We start from the raw sequence: 14843 nt of genomic DNA, 5'->3' as shown, positions 1-14843 counted from the left end.
TGGGATAGGGTAGAAGGGGAAGGAAGAGAGCAGAGGCTGGTATGTTCAATGATAAGAGGAAAGATGTTGAAATTATATTGACTCAGACAATGTTTTGAAAAGCCTGTGTGTGGAGGAAGCAATTGAATAAAAGGGGTATCAGAACAGGAATACTGTAAACATGCTGGAGAATAACTGGATAGACATTAAAATCCCCAGGTTATCATCTTTTCAGTGGATTACTAGTTTAATATCATGCTGTCCTAAATAAGGTGATTTTTTTTTTTTTTAATGTAGGAAAGACTAAAAACGAGTGTCTTCGTGGGGCAGGCATGTTAACATCGCTCTGTTGTCTAACTTCGAGCTTTACATTGTAAAGAAGAAATCCTGAGGAACAACACTGAAATTGGAGATTTAGAGAAAGACTGTTTTGATGAAAGGTTGAAGGTTTACATTCCTCTCAGCAATTTTGCTTTGATAGACTAGTCTTTATTGTATTTTCTTGAGTAAACATTTATGTGATCAGTTGTTCTCTCTGAGCACATTTATGGGTTTAAAAAAAAAAAAGAAAAAAGAAAAAAAAAAAGACTGAGTTATGAGCAAAAAGTGAAGTGTTGAAGTCTGAGTGTGTGGGGCACGTCAGACCCCCCTTTCGTTCCTTCTGTGGGCATTGTTAAGAGCATTTGAAAGAAACTTCTGTCAGGAGTGATTGTGGGTGGTGCTTCTCAAGGTCCTTGTACCAATGGACTGACAACCCTTAGCACTTCTTGCTGACTACCTGCATCCATATTAAAGCTGTTTATTTTAATCCCAAGGACAATTTCCTGTGTTCCTCCTCATCCCTAGACAGTCACAACCCTATGATCTTGCACAGGAATGTAGGCTAGTTAGGGTAGTCCTGCCCAATCCTATATTAAACTTTTCTCACACTTGTCTTGAGCTAGACAGCTTGTCCCACTCTGTCTTTAATTTTGTTAGACAGTGGAGTTGCTATTTAACTCTGTTAGACTTAGGTATAATATTTAAATATATATGTGTATGTGCATGTGTATGTAAGTACATGTATACGTATGTGTGTGTGCATACATATATATACTTTCTACTTTAAAATTTTGATCCTGTAGAAAGCAAGTTGAGATTTATTTTTTTTTTTTTGAATGGCCACTGGAAACTTAGTGAGCTGGACTTTATATGTGCTGTCCTTCCATTACTTCCAGGAAGTAATATAGAAAAGATGTAAGAAAAAATCAGGTGGGTCTGTGTTCTCACAAGTGAGTAACTATTAAAGCTAAGGACTTTGGAAAGTGGTGTTTATAAGGTTGCCTGTGGCTCGTGGCTGACAGTGAATTTGCTGTAGTACAGATATTGCTCTGTTAAAAACAGATCTGGTTCCGGAAAGATAAGGATGTGGTTTCAGTGTGTTTAAAGTCAGGGAAGAATGTGGTACAGTGTTGCTCTAAATAGACAGACCTTTTGGTTGTAGGTAGAAAAATCTCTATGAGACAGCCTTGCTCTAACAACATTAGTTTTATTTAAATGCACGTTTGTTCTGAGCTCCAAAGGGATTCCTGCTGCTATTCTGGTGGCTGGCATGGTTACTGTGCAGGCATGTGTGCAGTAAATCTCAGCTGGTGCCAGCCCTGGGAGGGCTCCAGTAGCCAGTGCTGCACAGACCAGTTGCTGGGAAACCCTCCTGCTCCTGCCGCAATTACAGTGGACTCAACTGGTCTCCTTTGTGCTGCTTCCTGTAACCAGTGCCGCAGGGAACGCCAGTAAAATTGGTATGCTTAAATCATTTTTGAAGGGATATGTTCCAAGAAAAAGACATGCTGTGCATATAGATGGGCCCAGCTATGCAGGTGATGCAGTGCTGCTTTGGGTTTTCTTGGGGCTGGTAGAGGATTTAGGGAGGGGAGCCCCCCTTGCCAGTTCAGTTCCACCACTGCTTTCTGTGATGGGAAAATGATGAGGACTTAGGAATTTAATTAAAAGGTACAGTGGCATGATTATCAGTGGATACCTGCCAGAAGTTAGGCATCTCTTTTAAAAAGGACCCATGTGCCTCAAGCCCAAACTCCAACTGATACATCTCAGGGAAAGAATTCAAAAGCTAGACAGGTTTTTACTTTTTTTGAGGAATATAAAGGGAATCAAGTGTGAGACAACTGCAAAGAGCAACGTGCAGTCAGGTTCACAGACAACAGGGGGGAACAGCGTGTCTGAATAGCCCAGTTTTGGCCTCTCCGCTCTGTCAGCTGATGTACCGCAGGCTCTTGTGAGCAGAGCAGAATGTGGATTCGCAAAGGACGCGTGCTGTCTATTTATGGCCTGCTGCTGCTATACAAACACCTCTTTATCCCTACTCAGAAAAATGATTTTGGCAATAATTATAGCCAAGGGCTTTGTTTGTACTGGTGGATTGATCAGTGGTTCTTTAGTGTTACATTGACTGTGATTGTGCTCCGTGAGCACAAAGTTTCTATTGACACCATTTGCTTGTTATGATAAAGGTCCAAGCCACTTTGGGGGGATGTTTGTAGTGGGCACTTCCAGTGAAGTGTTTATAAGCTTGCTATCTGTTACATGAAAGAAAACATAGTCCATGTCATGCCAGTAACTCTCCACCCCTCAAAAAAATTAAGCCCAAGATGATGCTTTAAATGTATGCCTCCTTTTTCCAAAGAAAAAATGGACTGTAATTCTGTCCAAAGGTCTCTAGTGACATCCTGATTTTTTGAATTGAAGTTATTACTGGACTCCAAAAGATCACAGTCTTCAGCCCAATTTACGGTGTGCTCATCAAGTGAAATATTGCAGTGCTGTGTAGTACTCCCACGTGAGAGAGCAGGGCTTTTTGGGTGCTTCTGACTGGTTGGAAATTGCTCAGAAACTCACACAGTATTTGTATTATATTGATATATTTTACAATGCAATCAGATTTGCTGAGTGCTAGGAAGTTGCTCTGTTGCAGTCAGTATTGTATAGTACATAATATTTAAGTTCTTCTTTTCCTAATAAGAAACAAAATAAATACTTCCACTTTTCTTTCAACTGTAATGATTTTAAAATTGTACTAGAACTCTTGCCAACAGTTGCAATAACTCTAAAGGTGCTAATAAGAACAGAGATGCCACTACAGAATAATGCAAGAACACTTAAAAAGATACAGTCTTTGTCTCAAAGCAGATGTAGCTGAAATTGATAAAAAATATAACAACTAAAAATTAGTACCAGGATGAAGGAGGGAGGATCCAAGAATAACTTTAAAAGGTGAATGAGTTCATCAGTTTCCACAACTGAACTCAGAAGTTGCAGAAATATTTTTGTGCTGTTACAGACATGGGAAAAGAATGTGTAGTGCGAGATTATATAAGATCTGGTTTGCATCAGCGTTGTGCGCGAGTTGTCAGTCCAAAATCTGGCATACCGGTCTTCATCGCTGTTGGTAACAATATCTTACTAAGACTTTTTAATTAAAATAGAAAGAAAAAGGGGGGGGCAGGAACAAAGGAAAGAAAACACAGAGCCTGCGATTATCATGGTAACAGTGCTTTGCTTTCTTGATAACGTTATGGTCATATGCTTTCCCTGTGAGTAGCAAACCAGCCAGGATTTCACGCATCTACCTCAAAGTACACTTCTATCATAAGCAGGGCTGGGAGGAGCAGGAGCATCTGGTACTTCATGGGTTTTTTCCCCTCTTCCAAACAGATAGCGGCCAGTAGCCTGCATTTATGTTACTCTGACACTGGACGTCTCTGTGCTGGTTAGCTGTGTTGTCTGTACCTGGACTTCCAGTGAGTTGGAAGAGAGCTGCAGACAGAAAATCGTCCTGCAGCACAGCGAGAGCAGATGATGTGCAAGTAGTGTGCTAGTGCTGCTGAGAGCTGCTGCTGTAACTGTCTTAGTCTAGCAGCTGCTTTATTATTATAATAAATTTCAGCTGGGTTTCAGACAAGTAGCTCAGATGTCTAATAAAGAAATGTCTTTCAGTAGGATATGTTTGAAGGGAGCAAGTGCTGTATCCATTCTGAGCAGTAACGATTCCTACTGTTGTTTCATTGCTTACTGTAGGGGGCCCAGTCTCTGTTCTTAGGCCTTGATGCATTTAATTCCATGCTAGTATTAATGAAAGTTAATTGCCTTGCGAATTTCCTGCAAATTGCGCTTCCTTCCAAATTATGAAGAGATCAATGTCAAATACCTTATTTGATGTGACAGCTTTTTCGATGCTAGTAAATCTTCTCCTACAAAAAGTAGTGTTCTAATAAATAGTTCTGACTGTTTCTTCTGACAGTTAATTTTCTGCATAGTTGCAGATTCAGTACACGTGGGTGATTCAGGTTAGGTCTGAATCATGACAGAATAATAGCTTTTGGGAATAAAACCGGATTAAAAAAATAGGTATTGTTACTTACCTTTAACCAGGACTAATTTCTGGCTGAGTGTTTGCCTGCTACTTCGTGACCAGGAAAGGACTCAGTTGAATTGCTTCCTATTAGACTGTTCTTTTTCAATGGAAAAGCTGTTGCTGTTTCCTGTGCGTGTGTGCGTATAGACAAAAAGTCTTAATTCTGCTGTGTAAGTGTTCTGTAGCAAGACATTTTCATATGGCATGTGACTGTACAAAAATGCTGAAAGAGTATACAAAGTCTGCAATGCATGATCAGCCAGTAACCCAAAGAAGGGGCTTGTATGGTGCTATTCTTACACATTCAAGTATGTATGTAAAATACATACATGAACAACTGGGGTTTTTTTTTTATCCCAGACTCTACCTCTCATTTGCTTGTTTTTGTACTTCGGATTTAGCTTTTTGGAGAACAGAATTTAAACGTTTTCCACTGGTTATAAAAACATTGTAATGAGATGTAGAAATAGAAAAAAGTAAAATCCTAAGGATCCTAAACCTGCAATTTACTTGTCACCTGAATTTCTGCAAATGGTTTAGTCTCGTCTTGCTGCTTGTACAATGAATATATTTTCCCATTTTCCTAAAGTGCACTGATTGACAGAGAAGCCGGATACTTGATGACACATCATTCAAATAATCTTATGTAGTAAAAAGCAGATACTGCAGAAAACCTTTGATTATTAGAATTTGCAGTGAAAATAAATTCATTCATATTATAGACCTGTATGTGTGTGCGTGTGTGTGTGTATGCATCTGTTCCATTGTATTATTTTAATGTAAACCCGAACTTCCTAAATAAAAAATTGAAGGGGATAGGGGGGAGTCTTAAACAGAAGAGAACAACTGTTCAATTCAGCATACTTGAAAAGAAATTTTGTACTAAAAGATGTGGAAAGGATTTATTTAAATTTGAGGCTTTGCTGACCTCTGCCGGAGAAAGAATTTTTTGCAGTTTTACAGAGGTTTTTTTTTTTTTTTTTGCAGTTTACAGAGATCTTTTATGCAGTGCATCTGTGGAGAAATGTTCTCTCTATATGTTCTGAAGGAAAAAATCACTGTAACTTTCTTCCTGTATATACTATAACGTGATTCCAGGAAACTTAGTTTTCTTCACTTGCTGTTATGACATTGTTAGTGGCAATGAAAACTGTTCTGCCTTGCAGTGAAGTGTTGGATAGAGGAGGGAGTAGGGAGCATCTTGGTGTTCCTGGCTGCAAGGCTGTCAGTGTTTTGATGGAGGAAGAAATGTGCTCTTGGCAGTTAATGAAAATGCAGTTTTAGCAACTGGGGCGAGGTTCTTGCTTCTGCTGTTAGCTTTACTCTTTGGGGATCACATCTGCTCAAGCACGCTGAGCCACCATCTTATCACACCTATCTCTGCATTCTCTCTGGACATCTTGCGTGTTTCTCTCAACTCACTAGAGTTTAAACTGATCTTTTCTCCAAAACTTGTGCTGTTTTTACTTTGCCAGTCAATCAGGCCTGGAACACAGAGTTAATTTTACACATCTCCTTCATCTGATCCACAAAATTCCCTTTGCAGTATGTCTTAAAATTCAACTTTTTGTGGTCTCACCACTAAAACTGCATCAATCCTCAGCTCTGAAGTGATGATTAAATATGCCTTTGATTATACCTCTGGCCAGTGCATGTCCATCATAAAACCATGTATGTTTGGTTTTTTTTTTTTTTCTGCTGGTGCGATCTGGGAAAATTGTACTTGGAGACCCAGATTGATAGCAAGATGCCTTAACTGTTGTACATTTTTATGTTGTTTCATGTATTGCTGTGCAGCAACTAATAGAAGTACTTCTGAAATAAAAAGGTATTAAGATACAAATATTTGAGAAGCCTCAAACTCAACTAATAATTGGTCTGTGTACTTCTGTGAGTATCCAAGACATTTTTCTTGTGCAGTAACTCTGAAAATTTTACTCTGTTTTACAGGATATTCACATTATACAGCAAATCTTTGCCGCTAGACTTGGCATGTCGTGTCTGGGATGTGTTCTGCCGTGATGGAGAAGAGTTCTTATTCCGTACCGCCCTGGGAATATTAAAACTTTTTGAAGATATTTTGACCAAAATGGACTTCATTCATATAGCCCAGTTTTTAACAAAGCTACCAGAGGACTTGCCTTCAGAAGAATTCTTCATATCTATTGCTGCCATTCAGATGCAAAGTAGAAACAAAAAGTGGGCTCAGGTAAAGAGGATGTTGATCTTTGATAACAGGTGATTGTATTGTACTCATGAAAATGGGGTTTGGCAACATCTGGAAGGATGTTTTAGCAGAGCTAGTGCTCGATTTTATAGGTAGGTAGGACTACGTAGCTCACTTCATGCTTTTAGTATATATTCAGGTGAGTGGATTCCCTGAGCTTTTTCTCCTCTTGAAAGGAAGAGCTCGTTCAACATTCAAAATTGAAATGTTGGGTGGATTCGATGAAGTAAAGTATCATACGACTTTTTAAACTTATTAATTACAAAGGCTGCTAGCAGTATTACAAGTTGATACTTAAAAGCAGAAATTCACTCTTTGGGAGAAGACGACAATTTGTCAGGACACATCATCATACAGTCGTTATCTTAATATCCTTGAGGACCTAGTTTGCGTAATTTTGGGCTGTAAAGAAATGAATACATCTCTGAGTTCTTGACTGGAATTTATCACTGAAGCCTTTACTTCAAAAATTGTAGTCTCATTGCTGTAACAGCCATCATGCTGAAGAGTTAGGTCAAATGTACTCCATAGCATTTGGAGTGTAAACTCATTTTTTTTTTTCCTTCAAAGTAGTAAAACAGCCTGCTTCATGAAACATGCTGTAATAGAGCTCTGCCCAGTTAGCCATTCTTTTTTGCAGCGAAACTGAAAGGTGTTGTTAAACGTAATGGTTATGGGAGCTTACGGTTCTTTCCTGGAGTGATCGTCTGCCTGTAGATTGGGGGAGGGGGGGGCGAGGAACATGCTGCCAGCTTGCTATTTGAGATGAGGATTTCTAACCTTAGCAGTAGGATTAGATTGTAGCCTTCTGAGCCTTATCTTGTGTATAAGAGGGAGCACAAACTGCGCTGCCCGGCTAAGAGCAGCACGCTGCCAGTGTTTCCTCCCTGACACGGCTTTCCTCACAGCTTCTTTTGCATTTACCTTCTGGTGTTGATTGTAAGTTGCTAGTACAGATCCAGCTTTGTCTCTATCCTCAAGAACATTTTACAGCCAGCAATGTCTACAAGTAACCTCCCAGTCTTGTTCCCTGTTCAGATGGTTCACTTTCTTTGAACATGTCTTGTGTGGATGAGGATCACGTACCAAATCAACTCTCAGCCTACTACTGCTTCCTTTGCAGAGCAGGGGAGATAGTAGTCCTACTCTGCCAAGTCACCCAAGTAATAGGCTTGCTTAGCCAGTGGTTTTCAGTCTTTTGACACCTCTGAAGGTTTAGTGGTGATTATCACAACAGGAGGAAGACTTCAAAGTAACCGAGCCCAAGCAGTCTTCCTCAGTGTCTCCATCAGCTTCATGTCATTCTGACTGCGCTGGAATTTCCAATTGTTTTCGCTTGTTGTGGCAAACTGAAGAAAAAGAGCTGCTGAACTGTGGTGCAGATAGAGCTCAAAACACAGGTAGCACACGGTAGGGCTGGTATTGGCTGACCTCTTACCTATCTTGACTTATGCACCAGCTTGCTTTCTTCACTAGGTATTCCCATTGCTGAGTAGGTTTCCATCAGGAAAGCCTCTTCGCTCTCTAGCTTGCCATCCTTTTCCAAGCCAGAAGCGGGTAGGGGCTATGAGTTTGCTCACGTCATGTACTTACTGGGACTCCTCAGTCACTGAGATACCACTGTTGGAACCAACCTAGAAACATTAACAAGACCAAGAGTGTATGGGATTATGTTTTCTATTACTAGGATGCTACCTGTGATGACCTCTTATCTCTCTTCAGGTTTTTAAAGTTCACCAGGAGGAGTTTGGAGTCAGAAACCTGAACTTTGCAGTTCTAGGACAGGCAGGCTTTTGGTAGCGTGTGACTTGGTTACACAGGTAGACTCGTAGCAGTGCTGGGGCTGCGGCAGCACGCACCCACACAATATGCTTGAGAAGTGTGGCTGCAGTTAGGATGCTCCCTAGCTGGATAATTGTTTCTGACTATTGTTGTAGGAGTCAGATGCTTTGCTGTAGTATCCATGTGTTTTCTGTAGGGAAATAACCTTTTCAAAGTAGCAAAATGAATGTCCTTTGTGAGGGATGCACTGCTTTTAAGATAAATTCTAGGTGGACTGACTGACCAGGGGCAGCAGTTCCCAGAGGATACAGAGTGCTCTTGAGCTTAGAAAAGTGGGCTTTGTGTTCCCGTCTCTAGCATCATCTCATTTGGTTATAGTAACTGCACTGCCTAAGCAAGCAGCAGAGCTTGAGGTACTGCTTCTTTGTAGGAGTATATTTGGTCAAATTCATCTGCACATCTCGACAGTAAGTGTATTTGGCATTCAGAAAAACACCAGCTTACTGAACCTTTCATCTTGCTGTACCATGGTAATTATGGTGCTGGTATCCTGTGGGTCACATTCTGGCGTGATGATATATGTAGGACCTCCTCTGAAATCTTACGGGCTGCTTATGAATCTGGATCCCACAGTCCTGGTTCCCCCATCAGGCGAGTTGGTTTATGTTTTCCATCTCACTCCATTTTCCTTTGGTCACTGACAACGTTATCAGGAAACTAAAGACTGAAAGGAGTCCTGGTCAACCACAGACACCTCCCTTCTGATAACAAGTGCTCTGGTTATCAGTAGGAAACCTGCAAGCTCTGTTTTTCTTCTGGAATTACCTACAAAGAACTCCAGGGCCTTGTGCCAAAACAGCCTTAGTCTGAAATGTGAGTGGCTGTTGATACACCCGCCGCCTTGCCATCAACAGCAGAGAAGGAGAGATGCTGGAACAGACTAGACTGTGGGCTTAGCATTTCTGCAATCTCTATGCTTCACATCTTAGCTTCATAAAGTTTTCCAAATAACTAAAGAATCTGAACTCTGTTAGTCGGCTTAATGTCTATGTTTTTCTGCTTTTCTGGGTCAGTATTTTGGTGCCATTTTCTGGTTCCTTAAAAAGGTTAACTTTTTTCCACCAACAACATTGTTACTGTGGCACATGAAACTCTCATGACGCCATTTGATTGAGTAGCTATTGATTTACCCTGAATCTCTGTGAAGAGAACCTCACTGTGAAGTCTCTCTCCAATTCTAGAAATTGCTGACCAGCCAGCTGTGGCTCTGTTTGGACCCATGCTGAACTCTTGTTGCAACAGCTACGGATGCTTTTGCATGGAAGCGTAGGCAGTGTTGTGTGATTGCCCCTATGAGCGATCTAGACCCACCTCCTGTTAATTCTGATGGTGCAGACGTTGGTTTGAAGTTGGTCAGAGAGAGAAAGGAAGGCTGCTTACTCGTAACTGCAATTCTTTGAGATGAAGTGTCCCTCAGTACATCCAATTCCAGGGTGATTCTTGGGGATGCTGCTGGACTTCTTCGGCAGAGACTAGCTATAGGGCAGGGAGCGCATTAAGCAGCATGAGAAACTGGCTATCGTTGCGCCCTCTACGTGAGGGCTAACAAAACAAAATTGTGCATCGGATAACAGGAAATACAAATTTTCAGTGTGGATGCAAATGCGGACTTTTTGCTCCAGAAAAAGATGTAAGCAGATCTGGAGGCAGTGACATGCTCTAGACAGGCACCAGTCAGCGCTAAGGTAATTCTGGTCTGAACTCTTAGATAATATCGTACTGCTCAGGCTGCTCACTTGCCGCGTTTTTAGACAGTCCAGTTATCTTGAGAATTATAACTTCCCCTCAGGCAGCACCCTTTAATATTGCTAGACTTGTGTAGTCTGGGTAAGAATCTCATCTCCAGGCTTCAAAAGTGTGTGTTGGGGGGAGACAGAGTTTAAACCTTGGCTAAATCCATTTGTATCTACCATGCCACAAGAACTTACGGGAGAGGTCTCCATCAGTGGAGAGGTTCTCTAAATTTGATTACATTTAATAGTTAAAATAGTATTGCTCAGAGATAATTCAATTGGAAACTCTTCAGACAGTGATTTATTGAGTCACTTTTTAAATCTAATACTTTTTTCTCTCTCGTTCCTTGAAACGTCTAGATACTGGCTGCTCTGCAGAAAGATAACCGGGAAATGGAAAAAGGAAGTCCTTCACTCAAACGTTAGAACTACGATTGCCTCCAGTGACTCAAGGGAAAAGAGCTACAGTAGCAAAAGTATTGAGTACCGTTTGACATGTATGAGCCTGCAAATCAAAGTGTTATTTCAGAGTTTTGTTTAGTAGTTGGATAGCCTTAAGGGGGAGAGAGGAAAACAGAGAAGGCAGTGGGGGAGGAAGGAAGGAAAGTAATCGGAGGATAAAATCCTTATAAGTGAAACCTAGGCTTAGCCTTAAACTTCTAGTGGAATGAGCATTTGCTGTGGACAGCATTACACATTCTGTACTTCTGATGAGGGCAGTGAAACTAAACAATATTAAGGGTTTTAAAATTTTTTTTCTTTGATGTTTTAAAAGACTGGGCAATGTCTGTTGCTTTGAAAGCTATTCCCCAGTTTCATTCTTAGGCAGGTTGTATTTCCCATACCCGTAACAGTAGCTGGATCTGGATTTTAAATAACTGGTGCTGGAATTTATAGTTAAATGATGTAAGGACCATTTTTTTAAAAATGCTTCTTGTTTTATAGGCTGTGAGTCCCATTTACCAAAGAAATTGTGTAGACATGGAACTACATTCCGTTCTTTAATGAAAAAAAGTTAAGTAGAAAGTAAACTTGGAAAAGAACTCACGCTAGCAGTGCAAAACCAACTGTTCTTCAGGATGCCATGGAAATCTATGTTTCCAATCTGGATGCATATGGAAGAAGTTCCATTAATCAAACTAGATTCCAAACTCACCGGGGGGTTTCTAATATTAAGCTGGCATCATTTCCCAGTTGTACTCTCTTTCCTCTGTTTAAACATAGGGTCACGTACTACTAAATGTACGTTTCCATGTTTCCCTCTTCTCGGGCAGTGCTGTTTTGGGGTTTTCTTGCCTACCAGCTACTTATTCCTGTACCGCCTCTCCAGTCGTGCCGATAAAACTGTGGGCTGAGCAGATAAATTGAGAAGTGGTTAAAAGCAATTTTATAGTTACGTTAAACCCAGCTCTGCTCACTGGCAAAACTGAGGAGGAAGGGTGTAGGGGAGAAGTTCTGTGAGCCAGCATTGCTGCCGAGAAGGAGAGGTTATGTGGGATCTCCTGAAGCTGCTGCTGCCACATAACGCTGGGAAAGCGTTATGTGGAGCTGATCTGTATGTAGTGACAAGTGAAAGAAGCTGGGGGATGTGCCAGACAAATACTGTCAGGGTAAGTACAAGCTGTCATTTCCTAGCGTTTTATCCAACCACTAATACATGGGAGCAAGTTACAGAGACGGCAAATTGTGGTTGCATAACTGTTCTACAGCTTAGATCCCCTTCGCATTCAGATGAATGTTGCACTGTGAATCGTGAGTGCCTCTGATTTACCAGAATGTTTATTGCATAGTGTATAGTGTAAAATCTATTTTATAAATAATGACGATCATTGAAAAGGGAAACTAACTGAAGCAGTATTTGTGGTAACTGTAAACAGGCGTTACTAAATCCTCTAGCTATATGGTCAGCGGTTTCCCAGTGCTCTTCAGTCTGTTTTATGCTGATTATTTTGGCATTGTCTGAGTAAAAAAAAAAAAGAGAATAATAGTTGCACACTGCTCAACTCAACATATAATGTAAAGGACTGTGGGACATAATCAAAATACTGTCCTTTAGTACAAACATTGTTTCTGTTGGGGACAGTTTGTAATACTAAAAACAGTGAGAGTAAGATTCCCTGGTAAGTGAGTGCTCATCATCACTTTGGAAGATGTGTAATGCAAATGCAGCTTGCAAGTCTGATACCTCATTGGCCTCTTTTCCTGTCCAATTTGTGTACCTGGTGTAACAGATGTGGTTTTTTGTTGGCCATCTTAATTCCTCCATGAGACGACTTTTAGGTCATCACTTACTGAAAATAGACAGGATGCTGATATGAAACACATGTGAATTCTCCCAGAATTTGTATAGCTTTGGTCCTTCGATGACCGGTACTTGTATGCTACATTGCTTTGAAGTGCAATAGAAAGCTGGAAGGTCAGTAAGTGTTTTTTAATATTACTTTTTCTATTATTACAACAAATATGCCTTTCCATGAAGGATATGAGAGGCCTACCATCTGAAACATTTGCACTATGCTTTTAAACAGTTTATTAAACACAGAGACAACTTTTTCCTCAGTATACATTTTTAGGTGGTACTGTAACTGGCTTTGTGATTTAAGTCTTCATTGCAACTAGATTTGTATTTCCTTTTAAACCAAGTCTACAAGTGTGGCTCATTTGTCTGGTTAAAATACATTCTTTAGCCACTAGCTATCTTTGCAGCCATCGACAGCCTGTTCTCCTTTTTCTCTTCTTAATAAGATGTTGAATGTAACAGTGAAAATGGGCATAGTTGTGGGAAAAAGGCCTGCTGCAACACTTGTGCACTGTTTGTTACTTGCAAATGTAATTATTTTGTTCTGTGATTTGATCTTTCTGTTCTTAGAAGATGTATATATTTTCTAAATGATTTCTTTGTGTATATAAGGTATGTTCTTTAATGAAGAAAAGCAATGCAATAAGGAGCTTTGCACAGTTTGTTTTCAAACAAAATACATTTAAAAAAAAAAATCACCTGCCTAAAGATGCAATTGTTTCAACTCCTCAGTAACTTGATTTGAAGGTAACGCTTGAATTTTGATAAAAACAGAGATGAGTAGCAAGGGCATAGAATTACTTGCCACTGAGCTTTTTAAGTTTCTTGAAGCATACCAAATCTCTTAATTAGCTATTAAGGAAGATTTCTGTAATAAATTCAGGGATTGCATAAAAAATTTTGACAATTTTATTGTTCAGATGCTTGAGAGTATCTGTAACATGATGCATGAGATTTTCATTTATTGAGCAAGTGTTCCTATCAAGCGAACTTTCTTTTCTTCATGGGTTTAAGGAAAAATAAAAATGCTGCAATACGTCAGAAGTCTGCAACTACCACTGTACATGCAGCAGATTAGAGAAACCAGAAAACTTCAACCAGGTTTGGAATTGTGTATGACCTGCACTTTATAATAAAGCCGTTTTGCAACTTCAATCAGCAATCAATCATTAACATTATTTCATTTAGTAAAGAATTCCATTTGGGAAAAAAGGTACCTTGTAACAGCTTATTTTTGAATGTTCTAAATATAGGATGACATAGAGAGAGCTGTTGATACATCCCCTATACATCGTGTTTAAATTGGTTTTATGTAGTTACCAAGTTTTGTTTAGATATGTGTATCAAACCGGAACTTTTTTCAACTGTAAATATATGGTTTTGTTAAATAAAGTCATGTAAAGTTATCTTAATCACCTATTGTCTGTGTAATTCAGAAATTAAAAATTCAAGTACCTGTCTCTTTCTTCACAGGCTTCTTCAGCAGTTTTTGTCTGTCCAAAATTAGGACTGCGGGACATTTTAAGTATTGCAGGTACAGGATATTTTTGGTGATGCTTTCCAAGTTCTCATGTTAAAATACCCGTTATTACATGTGACATTTAGAAGATTTGATACGTATGGTGCCCATGGTTTAATCCATTTCATATGCCTTTCTCTGGACTAGGTCTGAGATCTGATAAATTTATTACGAAAAATAGATGTATATGTGTCTTTGTGAGATGCGCAGAACTCCGAAATGCTTGAACACCTTATCTTTTCTTTGTTTTAAAAGAAGAAATCTTGGTTTATTACAAGTTTCATAATCACAAAGCATTTTTGTGCTCAACTTAAGGCAGTATTCATTTAATTCTTACATAGGCATAACTTCAGAGCTTGAAGTGGAGAAGCTTCCTGTTGCTTGCTTAACTGAAAAGAGGTTAAAGTACCAAATAAAAGATAGCTAAAAGCAGGGGAGAGAAGACAGTACCTGTGCAAGAAGACTATGTGGGGAACGCAGTCAAAGACTTGGCTGCCATGGTTCTAGTTTCTGCAGTAAACACGTCTCTCTCTCCCTTGTGCTGAAGTATTTTACTGTTTGATTTACTGGATTAGAACGTACAATCAGAATTGCTTTATGTAAGCGTAACCAATTGGATACCGATAGAGCTTTATGTTGTATATATTACAGGAGTTGCACAAAATTGTTCAAAACCAGGTTGACCTTTCCTTACCTGTTTTCCCAGTACTAATTCCAATCTGTTTGAAGAGAAGTGAAATACTTCCCTGCCTGCCAGCACATAAGATTAGGAAATAAAAAGACATTTGTTTTTACTGCTTCCTGATGGAACGTCCTCCTATATTTATAGGAGG

The 14843-nt window shown here is 39.7% G+C and overlaps 1 protein-coding gene across 2 annotated transcripts in view; it reads left to right on the top strand.

Moving 5' to 3' along the window:
• Window positions 1–13903, top strand: part of TBC1D14 (TBC1 domain family member 14) — a 76310-nt gene extending 62407 nt beyond the window's left edge. For both annotated transcript variants that reach the window (XM_087736216.1, XM_087736214.1), the window contains 2 exons: window positions 6341–6599; window positions 10553–13903. In XM_087736216.1, the coding sequence (XP_087592342.1) occupies window positions 6341–6599; window positions 10553–10618 (325 nt within the window). In that variant the 3' untranslated portion in view covers window positions 10619–13903. The remainder of the gene's footprint in view (window positions 1–6340; window positions 6600–10552) is intronic.
• The last annotated feature ends 940 nt before the right edge of the window (window positions 13904–14843 follow it).

Source organism: Nipponia nippon, unplaced genomic scaffold, assembly GCF_047370975.1.
Source record: "Nipponia nippon isolate SJK-2023a ecotype South Korea unplaced genomic scaffold, ASM4737097v1 scaffold_6, whole genome shotgun sequence".
In the NCBI taxonomy this organism is placed as follows: domain Eukaryota; kingdom Metazoa; phylum Chordata; class Aves; order Pelecaniformes; family Threskiornithidae; genus Nipponia; species Nipponia nippon.
This window is presented reverse-complemented; position numbering and strand designations above follow the sequence as displayed.